This window comes from Phaethon aethereus (genome assembly GCF_964289735.1).
Source record: "Phaethon aethereus genome assembly, chromosome: 12".
Taxonomy (NCBI): domain Eukaryota; kingdom Metazoa; phylum Chordata; class Aves; order Phaethontiformes; family Phaethontidae; genus Phaethon; species Phaethon aethereus.
In genome coordinates this window covers 17,583,332-17,608,036 of record NC_138588.1, presented here as the reverse complement: position 1 = coordinate 17,608,036, position 24,705 = coordinate 17,583,332, and the positions used below count along the sequence as shown (strand labels likewise).

The following is a 24,705-nucleotide window of genomic DNA, read 5'->3' as shown; positions in this document are numbered from 1 at the left end:
TAGCTTTCTTGGCCACCTGGGCACACTGCTGGCTCATCTTCTGGCAGCTGTCGACCAGCACTCCCAGGTCCTTTTCTGCGGGGCAGCTCTCCAGCCACTCTTCCTGAAGCCTGTAGCGTTGCGTGGGGTTGTTGTGACCGAAGTGCAGGACCTGGCACTTGGCCTTATTAAACCTCATACAGTTGACCTCGGCCCATCGATCCAGCCTGTCCAGACCCCTCTGCAGAGCCCTCCTGCCCTCCAGCAGATCAACACTCCCACCCAACCTGGTGTCATCTGCAAACTTACTGAGGGAGCACTCGATTCTCTCATCCAGATCATCGATAAAGATATTGAACAAGCCCAGCCCCAAAATGAATCTTGAATAGAAGGATAGAAGATCATACTGACTTGTAAACGACAACCTTTCTTGGTGAAATAATGTTATTGTATACCCACGTGTTTCTTTTATCTAAGTGCTAGTCTGAGGAGAAAATTGGAAATGCAAGTTTAAAGGGTAAATTATGCGTGTATGTCTCATGGCATATAATGAAATTGAATATTTATTCAGAAACACTTGCATTTTTTCAGCCACTACCACAGTTGCTAGCAGAGAAAATATTTGCATAAAAATGTGAAACTAAATACACTAGGGACAAAATTCCTAAATTCTTTTTTAGCGGTTGTGCAGCTGAAGATTGCTGAAACTAAATAAGATTTAGAGATTTCCCCTTCCCCCCCAGTAATTCTTAGAAGAGTTATTAACTTCAGAATCACTCTAACAAGAGTATTTGCTGCTTGCTGGCATTTCTCTTTTAATTACAGGGGGGAACATAATGCACTTGACAAAGCTGAAAGCTGCAGTGCCTCATACTGTTTCAGCAACTTACTGTGGTTTTAACCCATGTATCGATCTGCAGGACCTACATTTATGACAGTAGATTTCAAATTGATTATTCAAATGTTCCATGATTTCAGAACACCTACAAGCTGTTTGGTTTGGGAGTAATGCTAACTTCACAAAATTTTATGAGCAGGTAAATAGCTGTTTACTGTATAAGGCTAAATGGGATAATCCATGTTTGTGCATTAAACTAGAAGCACAGAGTGTTCTCTTTATTGTAGAAGAGTTTATGCCATTTTAAAACTCTTGATCCCATGCATACTTGGACACAGCCTTATCTTTAAGCTCCTGAACTGCACCATCGACTTTGAACAGCTTTCTGCATATGGCATAGTTTCATGGAAATGAGGGGAGGCTATTCGTGGCTATAAAATTAAGCATGTGTGTAAGCGTTTACAGAATCAAGAGTTAAGCAAATGCCTTTGCATTAAAATCTGGATGTGAGCAGTCCAGGTAAGAGAGGAATTCAGGTGCTCAGTCCCCTGTGGAGGGGGTGGCATGGCTGGTGTTGGTAAGTTGCTGCCCTGGGTGATCAGCACTTTTTTCTTCTTTGTTACAGCTCATCTTTGATGTCAGTTGTGCTTAAGCAGAACACACAGTTTGTTGCTGTTTTTTCTGTACAAAGCCTCTTCAAGCACAAAGAAAGGGGGGATGGAGGGAGAATTTTGAAACATATGCAATTGCCACCGTTGCTATGTGAAGTTTAAAAGCGTTTCCATGAGGGAGGAGTAGTACTTATGGCACTTGACTGAATTACAAAAATCAGTGGGTGAATTCTCACCAAAAGTAACTCATTTCCCTCGCACTTCTCACAGGATGGAACTGTTTTTCTTGCATTAGCATCAGATTAAAAAAAGCTGTGTCTATTTTCCCCTGTTCCGCTTGAAAAATACTCTTTCAAATTCTAACCAGTTGACAAAATTCTAGAGGAATGCTGCAGATAAGTGCAGAGATGAACCTGGGCAGTAAAGAATGCAGTTGTTTTACCTAGTTATATGTGTATGTCATCCAGAGAAGAATTGCAGTGGTAATATACCGAAGTTAAAAGAAACCATCAAATTTATTTTACATTCCTGTCCACCTAAAAGCACTTATTCCCTGCATAAGAAGCAGTATATTTTTTTACAGGAATTCAGTCTTTTCAGTGGATTGTGGGTTGGGAACTTCTACAAAGGAGGGAGTGAGGGGAGTATATTTTTTACTGCTGCTGCACTGCATGGTTTCATCAGATCCTACTTAAGGTCATAATAAATTTGCTGGGGGTAATAGCCTGTACTTCAAACCAGGCAGATAATTCCATTGTACATCCAAACCCATTTTGTGCAGAGATTACCACATTTCAATAAATATAGCTTGCTTTGTAGGAAACAGATTGGGAAATAAGCCATTTCTCATCACTTCTGTTCATGGGTTATACTGTTAATTGATTGTACTTTAAGGCTTTTGAGTTCTTGTTTATGTTAGCTGTTCAACACCCAGAATGCCTGGGTAATTCTTCACTGGTATTAAGAGGATTTATGATCATTTTGTTATCAAACTATTTCTTCTTAGGGGTTGCTTTTTGGCTTTTATGAACTTGGGTTTTATTTGAGCTCTAGAGGCTACAGTCAGTGCTGTGTTGTAGCCCACAATGCAGTAAGGTAGGTGACATCTGTACCACAGCCACCTCACCAGTGTGTTTCATTTGCAGTGAGACCTTGGGCACAGAAGGGGAAAAGATTCAAGTGTTACTCCTGAGCAAAAATTATAGTTGCTTTTGGTGAGAATGTTGTTCTGCCTTGGGTGCTTTGTCACTGACTTCAGTGCCTGCTTTGAGCTTACCAGATCATTTTCATTGTAAGCCTTTCGTTTGTGCTCAGGTAGTATATATCTGGACCAAATGCTAACTGATGCCTCCAAGCAAAAAGGAGAATAACCAGACACAGAGACATATTGAATGTAGTTCACGCATTCAGTCTTGCACAGTGATCAGCCTAAGGTGCCAAGATACTCTTCTCTTCAATGTTTTGTCTTTGAGTTTTTCAAGTAGTCCATTTAGTTGCAGATTTGATAGTGGCATCAGGTGGTATGTGTTATACCAGAAACTGTTGGGACATGCATTTTTAAAAATTATTGAATTTTTGAATAATTAAGAGACCTGTTGTTTAAGGGTTGCTTTTGTCTTTTCATACAAGCTATTGCTTCATGAGTTCTTTGTGGCCAATCAAAGCATTGCAGTGAATGGTCATGAATTTTGCTGCTCCAAAACAGTGTTATTAGGATGAATAAATAACCCTATTCGACTTTTAAGGGGAACAAGCTTGTAGTGAGCTATCCAGCCTTTCATCTTCGTCCATTCCTGAGTCTCAGCTAGCTTATTTTTCTTCACAGGCAGATTGCTGTCGCATCATTTCTCATCTGTTCTGACCTCTGTATCTGTGACACTTGTATTAACGCTCATCACTAAGTTTCAGTAGTTCAATAGTGATGCATTCTGTGAAATCCTAGTCATTGGTTCAAGATTTAATTCAGCTATGAAAAAATATGGGATTCTTTATGCTGCAGTTTGTCTTGTTTATGGTAACAGGCTTGGCTTATAAGTAGCATTCAGTTCCTCTCAAATGTTGAACTCAGGTCCCAAGGGGATTTTGGTACTGGTTTTTGTGGTTCCCCCACCATCACCTTCTTCAACATTTCTTCATTATTGTTCACTTCCTTTATGACTTCTGCATTTATAGTTTACTGGGACATTTCAAATTTGGATTTGGTCTGATAATGACTGTGAGGAAGATTACAATATATTCCCTAGGCATTTTGCATGTAGTCTAGCTCAGTTCCTACTCATGTACAATTTTATATATAATTTTGCAGAAAAAATCTAAAACATTGCACCTTTTTACACTGTATATTGGCATTTCAAAGTTCAGTTCCTACATTTGCTATCCCTAAATTTTACTTTTGATATATGAATGCACTAGTCTCTACATGACATGGCTTGTTAGATCTTACAGAATGCTACATAAACAGTGCAGAAGAAGAAAACAAGGGGAAAAATATTTCCTTCATACTAAGTGAATTAATTTGCTTTTATTAGGGGAGTAGTTTCAAGACCAGTAAGTATCTGAAAAGAAATTATATGTTGTCTTTGTATTGATTTAATTGATGTAGACACATTTGGGAGAGACCAGCAAATGCATCAGATCAGAAAAGAGTATAATGTATTTTATCTTTTTGTTAAGAAAATACTATTAGCTGCATTGAGTAAGTGAGCTATCAGACTTGCCAGCTGAAACTTACCACTTGAGTTATGTTTACTGAGTTTTCTGTTGGTCATACATAAATACAACTGATTACCCAGGTATTAGATTTGCAGCAGTTGTAATAAAACCATAACAACTTGTTACTTTTTGAAGATAAATAAGTTTGCTCTCAGTGAAGCAAGCATATTTTATTTTGGCGGTGGGAGTAATAAGGGCATATGTTGACAGTGAAGGATGAAAATAAACTTTTTTTGGCGTGGACTTACGCCTCTATATTCTATGCAAAGATAGTGTTTAAATCGATAAAACCAAATTCATCAGTTCTTCATTCCTGCTTACTCCCTGCAAGCACGTGGGTACTGAGTACCATCGGAAACCAAGGGATTTTTTTTCTGAGACAGTCACAGTGAGGGCACCAGAGAGATGCATATCTTTATCCCTTTCCTTCACAGTGCATTTATATCAAGCCATGTCACAAAACAAACTCCGAGTGCTGTGAGCCTTCCCATAGTATGAGTGCAGGCATCCATGAAAACTATCTTTTGTGTAGTGGCATTTTCTCTGAGAATGTAATTTTTTTCACTCATGTGTGTTATTCCTTTGAACTCTGAATGAGCACTTTGGCTGAACTTGACAGAATTATATATTTGGAATTAAATGCCAGTGATTTCTTGCTCTTACCATGCAGAATTTTGTCATAGGCATTTCAGACAGTAAGCACAGCAGACAGTAGGCTATTTGCCCTTGACAACAGTAGTTCACATTTATTACGGTTTTAGCCAACTTGGTTAACATTTATTTTACAGACACTGTGTACAAGTCCCTTTGCTTTTGCATGGCTGTTCCCCACTCCAGCCCATCCCTGGAGCATGCTAGTTAATTCCTGTTATATTATATAATTATTATTATATTATCATTATCGTTTTTTGTACCTAGAATTATATCTTGTGTTACCTGAACTACTATTCAGAATATTCTCATTGGAGTGTAGGCATCCTGACAAGCTTTGGTTTTGCTTAAAACACCCAGTCTGAAATTTGTGTTTTTTAGAATTTTCAAAACTTTTTCTTAATTTGCAATAGCAAGTGAGAAAATGTTCTTATTGCTTATAGAGGGGGGCTTTGATCTCAGTCACCTTAAACTGAACACTTTAACAGCTACAATTTTTTTCCTTTTGGGTAGATGCACATGGCTTGGTTATCCTTCCTCAGTGTTGTTACTTAAACTAAGGTGCCAGAGCAGTTAGAGTGTTGTAGAAGGGATATGCTGGCAGGCTTGCATGCCTATCAAATTTCCATCAAAGGAAGAGTCAGCAAAATTTGCATTTGATTTAAAAAAATACTGTACTTTCTCAGGTGTGTACATTTCTGTCATTGCAGTTTGAGATAACAAATGGAAGAATAAAATGCATAGGCGTGGTGTTTCCAGTATTGATCTTTAAAATGTGTCCTGTCTTCCAAATGCAAGTACTGTAGATACAACCCGCATTCTTGCATAATTGCTGGCCAAGGGGAACTCATTCACGAGCAAAAATGGATTAATTTCTTTTCAACTTCTCTTGCTATAGAGAACCTAGCCAAAGAAGTATACCACAGTGCATGTCTGAGTTCCATTTTCAGAAAGGACTTAAGTGCCCAAATCACTTTTTTTTTAATAGATTTTCTGGCTTATATATCTTTGATAATATTTCTTGCAGTTTGTCCAATAGGTCAACTTTTTCTAGCTCACAGAATACACCATGTTCCAGATAGAAGATGCCATAAAGGCCACTATGTCTGAAATGTGGTTTTCACTGGAAAAAGAAACATCTGTTGACTTTATCGTATGTTCTCCATTTCTATGCTCAGCTTCCAAGAATGGTGCGTAGTGGCTTGAGACAATCCCTTTACTTGAACAGGACATCAGACAGCTGCTGCAAGAATTGGAACTTAAGCTTGATGTGATTTAAGAGGTCAGAATTAGCAATGTGATTTTGAAAGCACAGAAAAAGAAATTTATACAGCTATGGACTACACCTGTGATATGTGACCTGTTTCAGTGTCTGTTGAATACATTGACAGAAAGTCTTTCATTAAATTTAGTGAACTTTGGATGAGTGCTGCAAGTAAAATATTCCCTAAATGAAGGAGTGCTCTGTATTTCTGTTACTAATGGAGCTCTGTGCCCCACAGTAGACTTAGTTGTTTACTTTTTTTGACTTCATACTCTCTTACTAGTGTCTTGCTTTCTTCAAAATTTACCATTTCCTCAAACAGAAGGGAAGTCCAAAATTTGTTTGGCATTGTAGTTTTCCAGAGGCATGTCTTGTTCTTCCATACTCCATTGCTGTTTCTGCTGAAGTCAGCAGCAACTTTGTCTCATTAGGAAGAGCAAGTCTGGTTCCAAAACAAAGCTGTTTCAGCTGCATGCTTTGGCATTTAGGGCAGGACAGAAGTTGAAATGATGTCTGTAAAATACTTTCTTGCCCATCACAAATGGGTATGTGTTCAGTACATTGGAGATCAGATACAGGAACAGTGAAACAAGATCAGAGTCTAGCAGGCTACTTGTCTTCACAGTGCAGTGCAGCAGAAGCAGGGAGTTAGACTCTCTTTAGCTCTAGATAGTATGATACTTAGATGTATTTCTAGATGTCATCCTTGTCTATTGTGTTAAGTTGGCGTCCAGCACAGTAAGACAAGGTAGATACTTGAAAGTTAGAGCAGAAAAAAGAACTACCAGCAACACACTGTGTCCTTTGCTATTGGTAGTTTTAAAGTATGAGAAGATGCAAAAGAAGCCCTTCACATCAAGGGAATTAATTAAATTGACAAAAGCAACAGGGTATGAAAATGCATGTGATATGTAAAGTTACAAAATGAATGTCTTATTTACAACTTCAGCTGTTTTAGTACAGCATTTTGCCCAACTTCAAATTGTTCTAAAAAGGATTAGATATAATTAATGCTGTATGACCTCCTTTTTTCTTCTTTTCAAAGAATGTAGAGCTGTACATCTAATGAGAACCCCTGAAAGGACTATTATGTCCAATTGTCTCAATTATGCAAATAACATTGATATTTTAGCAGAAGGGAGGGGATACTTCAAATTAAAAGTTTCAGCTCCTGCTTTAGCCTTTCTGCAGTGCCGGCGTTTTTACAGCAAGTACATCCACTGTTTGAAGAGAGGAAAGGAGGTTTAACAAATTGGAGATTTGGGCACTATCAAAGTAGATTTGTTGTGCCTTGTTCCACCATGAGATGAAAATACCCTCTGGGCAGGGAGATGGGTCATGAGACTTCTAAAGGATTACCTTCAAAGGGAGTCATGAGATTGGTTTGAACAAAGAAGCTGCTCACATGCTTATCATATGAGATTCTCTTCTTAAAGTGGTGGAAACCCATCTCCTTGGGAATTCTCATGAACTTCAGAGAGACTGGAAGTCCTAACAGTAAGATGAATGAGAAGTCTGAACAACAAACAGAAAGATGGGACAGAAGCTCAGAGTTAAATGCAATTTATTTATTCTAGATGTAATTCATCTTTCCAAACTCTGAAACACTTCCAATGACAAGCAGGTAGGACATGATTTTAAATTATTTTTTGTTTCATTCCTGATCATATTCTGCTTTGCTACCTTTTTTAGCATTGATATGCATAATTGAAATTTGTGCTGAAGAGCTGTATAGTGACCTATGATTGATTAGAGAAAGACAATTCAGTTGAAATGGCAGTATTCTAATTAGACTGCTTCCGAGATTTCTCATTTATTTTGAAAGACACGAAACCTGAAATACTAATAGCAAGAAGACAAAATGAGTTTTCAAATCAAAAAAAGGTGTCTTGAAACATTTCAAAATTAGAAAATTGCTTGGGTATGACTAAAAAAATGTAGAAATGCTGCCAAAGATAGATTAGGTGAAAACATACCTTACACATTTCAGTGTTTTGAATGCTAGTTTAGAGGTACCTCTGTAGCAAATGGGGATGGGGTTTTTTTGTTTTGTTTTGTAGGTTGGGACTTTGCTTTGTTTTGGGGTTGTTTTCATTTTTCAAAATTAACTGGTAATACTTTCTGGACTTCACTTTTGGCAACAAGCCTTCTCATAAGCAAGCCTCTTTCTGTGTGTGTTTGTTTCAAGTTGAGTTTATCAAGGTCTGATGGTAGGTCAGGTATTATAAAAGTCTTAGAATAGAAAAGGGCATAATTTATGGTGGTTTTCCTTACCCCAGTGAGGGTTGCCAGTAAAGGGCCTTTCCCAGTGAAAGGCTTTTAACAAATATTTATCAGCAGCCCTGCTGCATTTGTTTCAACATCGCTGATGATGTCATTTGAAGTAATGCATTTCTGCCATAAAGCATATTGGACTCTGAGATGAGAAGTTTCTTTGAGAACTCCCTCACCAAATCCAAGCTACATGTGATCCCTGAGAATTCACACACCAATCTTTCAAGGGATTGAGGAGCCAAGGAAGCTTAGTTTTGGCCCTTGTTACCCCCTGGCTTTTCAAATCACAACTCCAAAGAATGATGATGCCATCCACTTTTCTGTCATTCCTAGTTTTTGTCATTCTGTACATTTCTGCTGTAGTGCAGTTGGGGTCTTGAGGAGGGACATCTCAGTGTAACAGCAGCTGCAAGAGGGCACATGCTTGTACTCCCTTATCGAGCCAGAGACAGCCATGAACACAGCTTCTGGCCTGTTCAAGTCTTCTTTAACGCCCCTAACGCAGGCTTTAATTTTTTTCTTCCCCGTTTTTTATAATGTGTTACATCCAGCAAACTGGAACCTTTATCGTAATTTTTCCCCACTATCATTGCAATTCAAATGGTAGACTGCAGCTAACATTTTAAAGCCAAATTTGTTAATGAGCTATACATAATAATTGACAACTGTGAATGTTGAACTCAGTACTGGCAGAGTATTTCCTGTGTTGTGTTTCCTGGACTGTATTATGGTCTGTTGAAGCTAGATGTATTCTTCTCTCTCCTTAGAGAAGAACACTGTGTTGCACACCATGAAAAAAAAGTCCAGGAATATTGCTAGAGATACTGTTTTTTGGTTCTATTGCACCTATTAATTGTTTTCACTCACAGCTTTAAGGGGTTTTAGATGGGTAAGGACTGAAAATAAGATTGGCTAAATTTTGTGAAAACTGTTCTTATCTATGAACTCATTTGAAATTTCCCATTGCCCTCGCCCTTTGTAATTCTTCCAATTCTGAAGTACCCAAGTTTTCAGAAAGTTCTAAATGAACATTGGCAACTCTTAGGTATATATTATACAATATTTTAAACTTACATATTTAGGGTCTCCAGGAAATAATTTAACTCTTGAGTTCCAATGCTTTCATAATAATTTTTAGAGGAGTATAAGGAATAATTTTGTGCAAACCCTGAAGCGCAAGAGTTCTCGGAAATTCTTTCTTTCTTGAAAATGACAGAAAGCAGCAGGGTATAAAATGCGGCCAATTGTGGCATATTCTGTTTAAAGCTTAAGTATTAGCTAATGGCTGGAAAAGAATTGCTTTACTGAGTGTAAAATTAGCCACACCAAGTTGCAAACTTTCAACAGCTCAAACTATTTAACAGATTTCTACCTGGAGAATTTTTCTTTCAGGAAAACTCTATATACTGCAAACTAATGTTAATTTTTTAAGGGACAGATTGGCTAACTGGTGTATTACATATCTATTTGCAAAAAGAGTGCACATTTACAGAAAGCAGAAGATAGAAGTAAATATTTATGTTACCTTTTCTCAAAATATATATTTATTTAGCATCTCCAGACTTTAGATACTTCTGAAATATGCATATATTGTGAATATAGAAATTTTACTTTGTAGTAATTTTTTACTTGTAGTATAAAATTTTACTTGTAGGATAAAATTTTACTTTACTTGTAGTATAAATTTTACTTTACTTGTAGAATGAAATAATACATTTTATTAACATGCCTAGCAGTACCCCTTAAGTAGTGGCTTGCTTTCACCACATTTTGAAAATGTCAATATAATAAATTTTCCAAGCCTACCTGTTCAGTGTGCTCCGCACTTGAACTAGTACTAATTAGAACTCCACATTTAGAACAATGTCATAGGTAAGTAATCTTATCTCATAGGTAAGTAATACCTCACATAAAATGTAGTCATCCTTTTAGAATGTTTTCCATTCATGGGTTGCCCTGTTTCTTAAAGAAGAATGATTATGAGGTCTCAAACCATACTATGACATCATGTATGAAAAAGCAGCATGTTTAACTGGCTTATCAGAAGTTTTATAGAAGTTATCTCTGAACTAGTAACTTCTTACATCAGAGTGCTTATATTTTTAACCTCTTTTCCAAACAGCACGTTTTTTATCATTTCTGCCCTAATAGTCATTATTCTTAATAATGTGGACTCGAATGGCCCAGATCTCTCTTAGACAGAGGCAATATTTTAGTCCAATTCAATTTTTTTTGCATCTGCATCATGAAGTGCAGGTTAGTCTTTGTTTGCATGTATAATTAACATCTATTGACACGGTTTTCTAAACCATAAATAACCAGGAGAATGAAACACATGGGTAGTTTTAGTTAGAACTATTCATAGACTTAGTTTTGTAATGAGGGAAGTACCTTGTTGTGTTGGTTATGATTTCATAAGTATTGACAAATTTCATAAAGGAAGATCTGCTGTTGAGGGTGTTGAATCACATGGGTTTTCATGATAATAGCATTTCTGTATTTCAGGGCAGATGCATATAATCTGTGAGCATCCTGACTTCCTTTAAAACCTATCTAGCAAAGAGTCTTTATGTTATGAAGGGAGGTAATTGTGTACAAAAATCTAGCCTTGTCAGAGGTAGATACCAGGGTCATCCTAAATCTTCAAATAAGAATTATGAATAAATTATCTTACAGAAGAAACTAGTACCAGGCTACTTTGGCTAGGATCATGTTAGAGGCAGGTTGCTGTATCTTCCTGCTCATCCACTCTGCTATATTGGGCCTCTTGAGAATGGTTACTTGCAGGCAGAAGTGACTCCACTATCCATAGATAAAGTTGCTTAACACTTCCCATCCTCGCATCTTGGTTTGTGTTTGTTATAACTCTGCCACTCATTAAGATCTTGGAGTAAAACTGGCTATACAGTGTCTGCAGGCTGAAGAGGTTTTTTTGGGAAAAAAATCCAAAACAGATCTCAGAAAGGGGACGAAGTACAGATATGTATTTTTGTTTCTCATCTCCCTAGCATCTAGAACAGAAGGGCTAAAGGCCAAAGGAGGATTTGGCAAGTTAATAATAGAACTGAAACAGGTAACAAATAAAGACTATACATTATTGTTAACATTTCTTAGAAAATCTATTCCCCAAAATTTGGTACAGTAAGGGATGGGGCTGAGCTGTTGCAGGAATAGCTTTTACAACCTTAAAATGTGGTAGGTGTGGTGTGTAACCTGGTCAGTAGGTTCCCTTGTGTATCCCCCACAAAAAAAGTTTCTCCATCGCAAAACTACACAAGGTATATTCTCTGCAGACAAGCACTGAGCCAAGGGGTCTTGCTGTATGCTCTAGATTGTTGTTTAGTTGCTTTACATTAGTTACGTTAGCTGTATAGTTACACTAATGCTGAGCTGTGCCCAAGCAGCTGTGCCTGCCTCTCAGTAAGGTGCCTGATCTCATCTAACACACTTTACTAATGTGCCACCATGGACTTTGTGCTGGAGCTGGGTATATCCAACCATGTCAGAGCAAGCTGGGTCTGCTGTCGTGTTGAGACTATAGCTGTTTTTCACATATCTAAGCCTCTGGGGCACAGCTGTGTATCTCTAAGAGATGCAGCAGAATTGTGTTAACTTTGAAAAGAGAGCTTATTACTTCTTTCTGTAGATTGTGTCCCTAAGTTAATGAATGTGGAGAGAAAATTATTCCTTCTGTTTCAGTGGATGTTTGCTGCGTGCCTCATCGGCAGGTGAGAAACACAAAGCATAATGAAGGCAGGAAAGCTCATTACAGCTCTGTGCGGCGTAGCACTACTTACTGGTTTCCACATCATCAGCCGGAGTGATTTCTAGCCTCGATTTGAAATAACAACATAGCTTACTGACATTGCCATCTTGCCTGTTCTATGTTAATCTCAACTACAGAGCAAACAGTTCCCTGACAAGGTTGCTACAAGAGCAGGGGTTCAAATTGATCCATATGAAAAATACAGTGGGATAAGAATAAGAATTGTCTTGAGGAAGAAGACTTTTGTTTGAAATAATCTTACAACTGTTACAAATCCCTTCTTGATGCTATACTTATTACTAAACAATATGAGAGATCCTCTTTCTATTGGATATTGTTTGGTATTTCATATTCTAATAATTGCTAAAACTATTATCAGTTGCACAAATAACTATTTTTTATGTAACTTGTGCAAACTAGGGTTTTGGAAATTTAGTTTAGGTTCACAGGCTGTCACTGTGTTCTGTAGCTGAGGACATTGTTTATGGCTCTGGCTTCCTAGTGACACAACACAAACTTAAAATAGCATTATGGGTTTATGTCCTGTATTTCTTAGTAATGAACAGCTTTTCAGTAAAATCTTACCAGTTCATCAATGGCTACAAAATTGGGTATTAACATTCATCACAAAGTTTGGAGTATTTTTCTCCAAGCAAGAACACTGTTATTGGGAGGACAATTGTTATGGGTAGAACTAATCACCTGAACGGTTGATTAGTTAGGCGCTTGGAAAAACTATTACTTCAAAGTGGAGAAGAGTGATGGATAGTGTAATTGGGATGTTGCATTTAAAGGCAGTGCAAAACAGAAATCTTTCTAGTATTGGTTTTTAAGTTCCAGGTAACAGAGATTCTCCAGATATAATGATGTCTTTTCTTTTTTCTCCCAATTGTTTATTGGACAGAGTTCTTTTTTGTTTTCTCTCAAGTAACAGCAACTGAATGTGATTACCCTCATGGTATTTACAAAAGTCTGTAGATTTGTTTACATCATGAATGGACTCGTGCACACACCATGCACATGCTCATGGTATGAATTTCATTCCACCTCCAGATTACTTCTTTGTCTCACTAGCATATCAAAGCAAACATCTCTTTGCTCAAATCTGGCATAAATATGCCGGTTTAATTCTGTAGAGCATTCTAATTAAATAATTGGGCAACATAGTTGAGATTTTACTTCCCTGGTGATACCACCTTTTGCAGCATACTACAAGCTAAAGGAGGATTACCTAGAAATGTTGGTAAGATGGTATGAACAGGTTTACAGCTGACTATTTCCATAAATGACAATAATCAATCCACATCTTAACAAGATGTTGGTGAAAGTAATTCGTATTATTCCACAGATGTGAGCTCTGCTGCCCAGCCAACTCCATTTTTGTATTATTCTGTGCTTGATTTAGCCTGAACAGCTTTGTCATACCCTGTATTATGCATGACATACATTCGTTTGGTCCCCTGCTTACTCCCCCATTGCATCTGCATGCCAGGCACTGTCTGCTGCGTCTGATCCCTGTGCATGGCTCCAGGCACCAAGCGGTGCTGTTTTCATGCCCACTTGTCTGCTGACCAGCTGTGCCTGGTACAGGCAAAGCCTCACTAGAGTGCAGCAGCTGGGGAGCGTGTGCTCTTTAGTAGGGCTCCAGGTGCCAAAGCGCGGATGCTTTCTCATTGCAAGATAAGGCCAAAGCCCCATCCATCCTGTGACCTAGTCAAGCATGCCAAGCCATCCAGCAAAGACACGTGTCCCTGTTGCATGGAGCATCTCTCTTTGGGGATCATGGCAGTTGAGAGGGCTGATCACATTGGCTTTAGGTCTGGTTGAGTTTGGGCTTTTGATGACACAGTCACTAAATACTGCTGAAGTCCAGCAGAGGTATACGACAACTGAAATTCACAGCTTTCTGGTGGCACAATGGTGTGTAAGATTTTTGTAGTATGATGTTTCCAGTGGCTTTGCTCTCCTGTGTTGATTGCCACCCTGGATTTTCACCAGAGGTGCATTGGTCCAGAGCCCACCTGCTGCTCTTGCATGAAGTTGCCATGAAACAGAGCTGCGGGCTGTGTTTTGGTACAGCCTGAAATTCAGGCCCAGTACTTGTTCATTGAATGGTCGGTTATATATCAAGTGAAATACATAAAATGTAACGTTAATTTAGCAGCAAAGTGGAATTGTCTGTGTGTGGTGGTGAGAGAAAATTTTCTCTTCAGTTACTGTATGTCTGCAGCCCTAGATATACATATATTTCTCAGCAGTTAGTGTAGTTTGCTTGCGATAGTCAAAGGACAACTGGTCTTTGTAGTACTACTTCTTGTGTTTATTAATGGCCATATTAGAAAGATGACTTTGTTTAGGGTCTTTATTTTGTTAACTCATTATTTACAAACCAACAACACTGATTTCCATTCCTTTCTGCAGGAGTGATACCTTCTTTTAATGCTAAAGAGAACTAAAAAATCCATGAAGTGGAATAATATAAACCCAGTATTAATTAATACTATTTCTTGGCAACATATTGATTTCTAGGCTGAAGACCAAGAATTAGCAGGGGCTTTGTTTTGTTTTTATCGTAATTTAGGAGACCCGTTTTTAGTTTTCATAAAGGAGAGCAAATATGCTACTGAGTATCTGAAATGTGTTTTTTCAAAATTAGATTCTGATTAGTACATTCAGGATTTGCAATAATAAGCAGGTTTGAACTTCACTACTATAAACAAGTTCTTGCTTTTTTTATGTTTCTTAGAGGTGAATGGAAAGTGTGCAGTGTTTTTTAGTGTTATAATCTTGCTTGCAACAACTATTTGTCAGCCTAATACTCCCACTGGCTGTTGGTCTGAATACTGTAGCTGATCTGTCATGGTCCTTTAACAATTCATCTACTCCAAGGCTGTTAAAAAGCACTTATTTTTTTCAAACACAAGAGACAGCATGCATACTTACATTTTTCCTCAAGAAACAAAATAAATTTCAATCCAGAGAGAGAAATGTACAGCATCTGTATCAAGTAAGTGGGGAAAGTACCCGTTTTCTGACAGCGAATGTTTCTGCTCAAGTATTTGCATTGGATTATAATGAAGCTTTGGTTAAGCAGATTAAATAGACAAAAGCAGGGAAACTTCAAAGGCTGACCAAATGTGCTGAGGTTTTATTTTTCTGACCTGTAATGCCTGCTTTTACCTTCCTCTCATTAGCAGAGAAAAGTAAGCCAGGAGAGCATAATGTGTTGCCCAGCTGTAGTGCCTATAGTGATGGGTTTTTAACAGCATTTTTGGGTGTGAGTATGTAAGGTTTTTTCCAGTGTAGCATTAGATAATAGACCTCCTTTGAGAAGGACTTTAAGAATGACTGCACAGTTGAGAGCTCAGCTGTATTGTAGAGCTCATTTTAGATACCAAGATGCAAAAGCTTCCTTCCAAACACAGATATTAAGTCTGGGACTTAATCCAGTAATTAACTGTTTTTACATGAAGCACACAAAACAGCAGAAGAAACTCTGTACTTTAGTAAACTACGAGGAATAAGATAAAGCAGTACTCAATGACATGGTGTAAAAATTCAAGGTGTTTTGATATTTCTAGCTTGCATTTTCCAGTATTCTCTACAAGAACAGTTAAATGTGCAACATCAGTTACCATTTATTTTTTGAAGAGTGTTTCCTGCACTGTGGGATTGATTTGGGCATTTGCGTCACTCGGACAAGGAGTTATCAGGGACTAACATTTTATTTGTGGAAAAAAGTGAATATGTTTAAAATAAAATAATAGTAATAATAAAACCTAAATTAATTAAAAATGAAAATATATAATTTTAAAAGTAGATAAATAACATTTGTAACAGGTTCCTGTTAAGCTCATTTTATAACATTAAAGGTCATAAGCTAGTATGGTCTGTATAAGCACAAGTAGCAACCTTGGACATAGTTGTAAAACAGCAGTGAGTTTGGACATAGTGTGGTTTTGGATAAATTTTGAAAAGCAGCTGTTTCTGAACTCACTCCCTTCAGTGTTCCCAAACTCAACTGGACTAGACTTCTGCAACAGACTTTCTAACCACACTGTGCAGATCTAGGGTTTTATTCTAGCTTGCCCACATGTCATCGTTTTTAAAATGGCTGTGAGCTTGGTCTAATTTGTGATTTGCAAACACATTATAATAGGCCAACACAATTTTATTTTGTCTTCAAGGTTGCCTTCCTCCTCCTGTTTCACAGATACACTATGCCTGAAGAGTTTGTACTTTTTCTGTCAAATGTTCTTTCAACTTAAGGAATGCCTCCTCCTGAGACATGTCTTGTTAAGAGTAAGATGCTTTAGGAATGACTGGAACTTGATTTACAACAGGAAAAAATTATTTTGAGAAGATTGTTAATCAAGCAGGCAAAGTTTTTGGTGAGCGATTTCTACATACAAAGAACAATACTAAAGTATTACTTGGAGTAAATATTATTAATCCATTTATGTAATAATTTTTGCTTTTTTTCTGTACTACTTTGAGTCCATTTACTGTTTAATAAAATAGGAAGAAGCAGGTGATTTTTTTGGTAGACCTTCAGATAAACATTGTAACCAGCATCTTTGCGCATAAAGGTTTTTACACACGATTGACATTTGAATCTTATCCAAATCATGGAAAATTCACATCACCTACTTGCTTCACGAGTACATGTAGCTGGTGTTTAAAAGTGATTTAATTAATTCAGTGCTTGTTTTTAAAAACAGTAGCTGAAAATAGAAGGCAAATGTTACTATATCTGCCACACAGAAATATTTCAGGTATGTTTCTTCTTTTTTTTTTCTCCCTTCAAAGGGTCAAAAGGCTTGGATAGAGAAGACCTTTTCAAAAAGAGAATGCATCTATGTAATTGCCAACAGCAAAGACATTAGCAGGTAATATTTGAATTTTTTGTTTTGCCCAACGAAAGAAGGTTAATACTGAAGAAACTGGTCTTTATTTGGATTTAGACATGTGAAACCGAGACCCAGTTTATTCACTGCCCTTGAAGAGAGATGACAGGGGAACAAAAGTGCAAGAAATGCTTACACTCAAGTCTGTACAGAGCCATGGGACATGTCATAGAAAGATGACAAGGCTGGGCAGCAGGAGAGGCAGTGAGTTGTTAGTTTCTAGCTTTTCAAACCAGAGCATAAATTCACACTGGATTCTGAAACAGTGCAATAATGTTCACTGTGAAGCAAGTGGTACCATTCTTCACAGTTGGTATGACACTACCAATAACAATACTATACAGGGGGACTGGAATTCTCAGTCCAAATATTAATATTGCTGTGGTCCAGCTTGTTTGGATAACATAACATAACGTAATGTAAGATGACATAACATGTTTATGTCACATGCTAGCTGTCACCTCTGAGTAAGAAAGAGATGGTCACTGCTTCTGTTTTGCATTCTTCTTCCTTCCCTGTCCTTTAGCCTAGAACAGCTTTCCAGTGTATAACAGAAGTGAAGTGAAATTTTTTATTTTTACTTGTTAAGAAACACCTGTGGGCTGGTAATTCTGGCATATGTGTGTATGCAAATACAACAGATATGACCTAGAAGAGGTGTTTCTATGATTCATGTAGAGCAAAGCACGGTCAGTTGAAAAATCTAATTTCTGATTTTTTTTAAATTTTTTTTTTAAAATCACCATCCAATATTGAAGGTACTGTAACCAAAGTCACTTCAAATTTTAACTTACAGATGCTGCTGTGGTCAGCTCATTAACCAACATATTCCACTTCCTCCAAGTATAACAGCAAGTAAAAATGGAGAAGAAACAAAGCAAGTGGAAACTCAGCCAGAGAAATGGTCTGTCAGTAAACACACCCAAACATACCCAACTGATGCCTATGGAAACCTTGAATTCCAGGGAGGAGGACATTCAAATAAGGCCATGGTAAGGAGCATAGGCTACTCTAAGGTATTCATCTGGTATGTTAGCTTAATAGATATGTGTCAGGATTCCAGCTCATTCAGTGCATAATCCATTGAAATCAAAGGAGATCTCTGCTGTCTCAGAAGGGTGTGGACAAGATGCTTAAAAAGGAGAGAGAAAAGGCAAGAGAAAAAGAATACCTCTTAGGAGGCACCTTATAGAGTCTTGATGAAACAGTTTCATTGGAGTTAGTCTCAGTAAATATCAGCTAAGGAGGCAGTTGCATGTATTAATGCCCCAGATTCCATCTGTTTATATTAGGTTTGTGGAACAAATAACCCAGCACGGATACAGATTTTTTCCTAAGGTTTGAAGTCTAATAAAAATAGAAATCAATGTTGCCCTCCTGAAAGATGGAAAGACAGAGCTGGAAAAAGAGCTGTTGAGTTTTCTTAGCAGTAGAAGTAACAGCAAATCAAGCTTCTGCAAAAGATTTCTTTGTTTTGCCTCTGTTCTGAACAAATCCAAGCCTAGATTTGTTTCTTTGCCCATTTGCTTTCTTATGTCTCTGCTGAGACTGCCACTCGAGACAACCACACTGCAAAAACTTGTCCAAAATGTATGGGAGAGGTTGGTGGTTTTGTTTGTTTTTAAAGCAGAAATAAACATGAGTTTATTTCATAGTTTTCTTTGATAGAGTAGTAGTTTGAAAAGAAATCACAATGGTGTAACTAAACTGAGAAGAATGCAAATTGTTGCTTCGGAGGCAGAAATATGTACATCAATAGTGAATGGGATAAAATGTAACATAAGCCTCCTATTTCTTTTGAAGGTCATTGCTTCTCTTTGGCAGTCAAACCAGAGGTTTTTGGAACAATGCAAAACACCTTCCAGTCATTTTAAATAGGTGGCTTCCAGCAATGCAGAATTATAGTAAGAGCTTAGGATCACTTGATTGCAGTCAGTTTTGCAGGTGACGAGAAGAGGAAAGTGGTGCTTTTGAAATTCATGAAGTGAATGGTAAATTCTCAATAGCAAAGTGAAAGGTTTCAACCTGTTTTTTCTAATCATAAGCAGCAGAGAATTTTAATAATGTGTTGCTTAATAGTTGTAAAGCTCTTTCTTTAAGGTGGAAGGCTTAATATAACCATTCTTTTCTTGGTCAATAGACAATTTACAGAGCAGGTGGAGTGATAATAATACACATTGCTCTTTGCAGTATATCCGTGTGTCATATGACACTAAACCAGATTCTCTGCTGCATCTCATGGTGAAAGACTGGCAACTGGAACTGCCCAAACTCTTAATCTCTGTCCATGGAGGCCTCCAGAACTTTGAAATGCAACCTAAATTAAAGCAAGTATTTGGAAAAGGTCTGATAAAGGCTGCAATGACCACAGGAGCTTGGATTTTCACTGGCGGTGTTAGTACCGGTAAGCAATTACCAGCACTTCTAGTTTACTTAAGAATTCAATGGTGTTCATTCACTAATCTTTCCCACAGGCAGAACGTTTAAGTCTACATGAATAAGTCGTTAGCCAATAGACCAAAAAAAGTACCATTGTAATCTTTCGTGTTAATCTCCTACCCAGCCCAGACCATAAGATTTTCCTGGGTCAATATCGATTTGCATTACTCAGTGTTTCCCCTGAAAAAAATTTTCATCCTTTCAGTAGCAAGGAATCTACCACTAGTTAGAATAAATCTTTTTCATTGGTTGGTTATTCTTGTACTTAAGAAATCTCCTACTCCAAATTTGCCTAGCTTTAGCTTCTTACTGTTTTTTTGTACAAAGATCTTTCTATTACTAAAAGTATATTTCCTGAGGATGTTTTCATACACAGCACTTCTGTCAAACTGCACAGGCTGAGTTCCATAGAACTCTCACACTAAGCATGTTTTCCAGTCCTTCAGGCATTATCACACCTCTGCTTTGAACTCTCTCCAGTTTTTTAACAGCCTTCTTGAATTTTGGATGCTGCAATTTTTGCTTGATGAATCTTTTAATCTCTGAAGTAAAACAGCCTTTCTGCTTCCATTTGACACTTCCCTGTTCATGCAGCCATGGACTGAGTTAGCCTTTAGGCTATGTGATCTCTCTGAGAGTTAGTGATCAATTGATAATCCACCTTAAATGCCACGTCCCTGAGTCACTGTCTCCATGGGATCACCCGCCACCACGCATGCACATGCTCTGTCTTGTAATTATATAAAGTATTTATTCTTAAATAAATGACTGTAAACAGTTTGAAACACAAACCTCAAGTCAGTTGTAAATGTCTCTACTTGAAGACATTGCAGTCTCCTGTTTGCATTTTCCTCTGGTCTTCTGGCCACCCGGAACAGTTTTACATTTCTGTGTTTCCTTTTTAACTATATCTAAAACGTCAGTTGTACAGTAGCTCCACATAATTCTACCAGAAAGTTTTTGGCACTATTCCTGGATTCTGTCAAGAAAACGATGTTTGAGACGATGTCCAAAATTTGAAAGACATGTTGAAAAATAGCTGTTTTGATGATTCCCTATATATTGTTAAATTTTGAGAACAGTTGGTTTCTAATTAATTTCACTTATGTCAATATCAATTCTGAGTGATCTTCAGAAAGCAATCAGATGCAAACTTTCATTATAGTATTTCTATAGCAATATCTTTATTTAGCTGAAATAATTTTTTATATCAAGTTATTTCTCAGAAAACTGTAAGAATTAACTCCTTTGACTTCCATTTTACAAAAAAGGTCTAATGTCTTTAAGGGAGGGTGATAATTGCTATTCAGAATAATTTTTAAGTGAAAAAATATTTCTCAGATAACTATAGGGTTGGGGTTTTTTGCTTGCTCAGACCCCAGTGATAGCATTCCATATGTGTTTAGCATTGTGTACAATGCATAATAGAATTCCAGACAACGCTCCAGATTACACTGTGGCAAGTTAAGTAACTGGGTAAGTCTTTCAAAGACTTCATTGACTTCAAAACAAGGATGTGAAAAGGCAATAGGATTTACATGCAGCTATTACAAGATAAAAGCATGGGTTTGTCTGCATTGCATGTTCTGTTATAAAGTAGAGATACCAGTTTAGTAGTGAAAGCAATCCAGAAAAGCAGGTAGCTCCATGAAAGGCAAGAAGAAAATTCTGTTGTTTAGTGATCTCTCAAAAGTGCCACGAATGAATTAAACTAATTGTACTTATAGGTGTCATTCGTCATGTGGGAGATGCCTTGAAAGATCATTCTTCCAAATCCAGAGGACGAATATGTGCCATAGGAATTGCGCCATGGGGCATTGTAGAAAACAAGGAAGATCTGATAGGAAAAGATGTAAGTCTTTAAGGGAGCTCTTGTGTAATTATCAGTGTCAGCTGTGTTACAAAATACACTGTTCATCTTTTCAGAATATTAATATTTTCACTGTTTCTAAAGCATGCCTAACAGCAGAAATTGAAAAATTTCTTGAAGAAAAGCTGTTGTTTAAATATATTTCTCAGGTTGTCATATGTGACCTCAAAGTAAATATGGAACTAGTGAGGTTTCCATTGCTTTCAATAGTAGAGGCCTCTCCTTAATGACAGTTTTAGGTCCTAACTTCAATGTGGGATACTGAGACTTCTATAAATCGTGTAAGGGCCTTTATGTGTACAAAACTGGCTTTTATTGTAGATGGGTACTCTGCAGTGGCATATTAATTATTAGGAACTCTAAATGAGAATGTATTTTCTAATGTAGTAAGAGGATTATGTTAACACAGTGTGTGATCAAGGAGAGTATATTAATGAGCTTAGGGGGACATGCAGGAGAGTGCACAGATGTGACTGTCATCCTCCAAAGAAAACACTGCTGAGGTGCTGGAGCGTGTCCAGAGAAGGGCAACGAAGCTGGTGAGGGGTCTGGAGCACATGTCTTATGAGGAGCGGCTGAGGGAACTGGGGTTGTTTAGTCTGGAGAAGAGGAGGCTGAGGGGAGACCTTATCGCTCTCTACAACTACCTGAAAGGGGGTTGTGGCGATGAGGGTGTTGGTCTCTTCTCCCAAGTAACTAGTGATAGGACAAGAGGAAATGGCCTCAAGTTGCGCCAGGGGAGGTTTAGATTGGATATTAGGAAAAATTTCTTCACTGAGAGGGTGGTCAGGCATTGGAACAGGCTGCCCAGGGAGGTGGTGGAGTCGCCATCCCTGGAAGTGTTCAAAAAACGTGTGGATGTGGCACTTCAGGACATGGTTTAGGGGACATGGTGGTTTTGGATTAATGGTTGGACTTGATGATCTTAAAGGTCCTTTCCAACCTAGTGATTCTGTGATTCTGTGATTCTGTGATTCAAGTTTTGAATGTAAAAGCAAGATCCATTTCTAATTCTTCTCTGGTTTTGATTATAAAGGTCTGGTTGATTTGTTTCCCCATAAGGTGTGTGGTCCTGTTGGGCAGTGTGGGGAATTTTTACATTTATTTCTTCTAATCTAGGTGCATCTATCCTTTTGACACACAGGTGACACGGGTTTACCAAACAATGTCAAACCCTCTAAGCAAGCTCTCTGTGCTCAACAGTTCCCATACCCACTTCATTCTGGCAGACAATGGTACACTAGGTAAATATGGAGCTGAAGTAAAGTTACGACGTCAGTTGGAAAAACACATTTCCCTCCAGAAAATTAACACACGTAAGTACTTGGGGCAAACTGTAACCATAAAATCTTAAAGGAAGGAAAGGAGGAAGGGCTTGAAATACTTCAAGGTATTGAAGTTAAATGCTTCTTCCAGCTCTTTCTAGCAGGAATTTGATCGGGACTGTGTGACTAAACTAGAACATACACTGTCTGATAAGTGGTGAAAGAGCCCACATCTAACAGCACAGAAAACCCAGAAAAGTAAGGATTGCATAAAGAGAGGAAGAAAAATTGACAAATAATAGTGAGGAGAAGCTTCAATGCAGTAAGAATTTAAGGAAAGGGAAAGATAAAGAGTTTGTGCACTTCTAGCTACAATTCATAAGCATCAGCAAATACACAGAATGGGTTGATTTTGTACAGTTCCTGTTTTCAGGAATCCTGTGCAGCTCAGTGGTTTCTGATTACAAATGTTCATACTAACATTTTATTTTCTCTTTCATATGAATTTGTTTCTTTGAAATATCACATTCAAAATTCTTTAATCTTCCAGATGAACTCAGCTAGGATGTTGATTTTTAATGAAGCCATTATCCAGATATAATTTCACATCTGTGTTTTCCTATTTAGAGTTTTGTACAGCTTTAAAATTTCTTTTAAAATTTCTGCCAGTTGTTACAGCTATCTAAAACAACTTTCTAGAATTTTTTTGTCATTACTTAGAAACAAATTCTTTTAAAAGATATTTCATTAATATTTTAGTTCAAAGAAATGATTTTTTAAAGAGTAAAAAAATTTAAAAAAATAGTATCTGTGTTTTCCAACAACTTAAAAAAAACCCACAACAACCACCTAATTAAAAATGTTCCCCAAAAAGTTAATAGTCTTTGAATCTGGAGAATAGGCATCAGTTCTACCAGTTGCCTTTCTGACTTCTTACAGATGCAGTTGTAACCTGTGTAGGCCCATATAAATAAGAAAAAACAAACATTCAGAATGCATTGAACTCTACAAAAGTTTCTGATAGGGTTTAAGTGGTCTTATGGGTAGAAAAATGAAGTACAGTGCCAGGTAAAGCCAAAAGGCACAATTAGGGATCAGCCACAAGATCTGTAAACATTCTGAAAGGTCTTCAGGTACTGCTTTTTGCCTATGGTAAGCTTAAGAAACTGAACTTACCAAAATGATGCTCCTTGCCTTTGAGTGTGGAGACAGTGTTGTGCACATTAGAAATAGCTAACGTTAGCTATGCTTTTTTCATCTTTGTCTTCTGCAGAAGTGCTGGGAGAGTTGTAGCACTGTAAAAGGGGGGACTGGCTTGGAAGATAAGGAAGTCAGGGCCCAGCAACTAGATTTTCTATATCATTTCTTTTGATATCGCTGGGGATATTTTCTGATTTAAGTAGTGTTTGGTGATTTTTGTCATGAGAAGGACAAAGTTGGGAATACACATAGGAATTAAGAGTTCTGTGAAGGGCTGCAGTACACCTACTAGTAACAACATATAGGGAGTTGTTTTGTTTCTTTTTAATCACTTAAGCACAGGCACCTCTTCTGGAAATCTCGCAGGAATCACTAAGGATTTCATGGACACACAGGCCGGCCCATGCTCTGCGACTCCTCCTTATCAGAGATGGGGTATATTGACAGGAGGATTTCGGGAAGTCTCTGCTGGTTTTGTCCATGGTGTTCCTGTTCTTCAGAGATGAATGAAGGTTGAAAATATGAACTCAAATTTCATGTGTTCAGCTGTACAAAAAAGTGCATCTTCTTTATAAAGTGCTGGTCATTTTGCAGATTAAGAACTGAATTCAAATGCTTATGATAGTGGGATTAGTCAGCCTTCAGGTAATGTTTTGTCCTTCATTTCCCCAAGTATCTTGTGACCAAGGCTACTGAGACCATGTGACCTGTGGGCTTCCCTTTGTCATCCTATGCCTGGAGATCACAGTGAGGCAGGGACAGCAAAGGGATGCTCAGCTGTCGTCTCTTCCATCGGCCAGCCATTTCAGCCTCATGATAAAGACACTAATTTCATATTTTTTATCTTAGGAAAGTATGTCCTAACTTTGTATGTCTACAACCTTCCTGTAGGTAACCAATGAAGAGTTAAAGCATCAAAGTATCTGGGA

The 24,705-nt window shown here is 37.7% G+C and overlaps 1 protein-coding gene across 1 annotated transcript in view; it reads left to right on the top strand.

Moving 5' to 3' along the window:
• Positions 1–24,705, top strand: part of TRPM1 (transient receptor potential cation channel subfamily M member 1) — a gene marked incomplete at its 5' end in the record, with an annotated part of 121,946 nt that overhangs the window by 59,828 nt on the left and 37,413 nt on the right. The window contains 5 exons of the mRNA XM_082005080.1: positions 16,905–16,984; positions 17,799–17,994; positions 19,193–19,406; positions 21,169–21,293; positions 22,456–22,627. Of these exons, the coding sequence (XP_081861206.1) occupies positions 16,905–16,984; positions 17,799–17,994; positions 19,193–19,406; positions 21,169–21,293; positions 22,456–22,627 (787 nt within the window). The remainder of the gene's footprint in view (positions 1–16,904; positions 16,985–17,798; positions 17,995–19,192; positions 19,407–21,168; positions 21,294–22,455; positions 22,628–24,705) is intronic.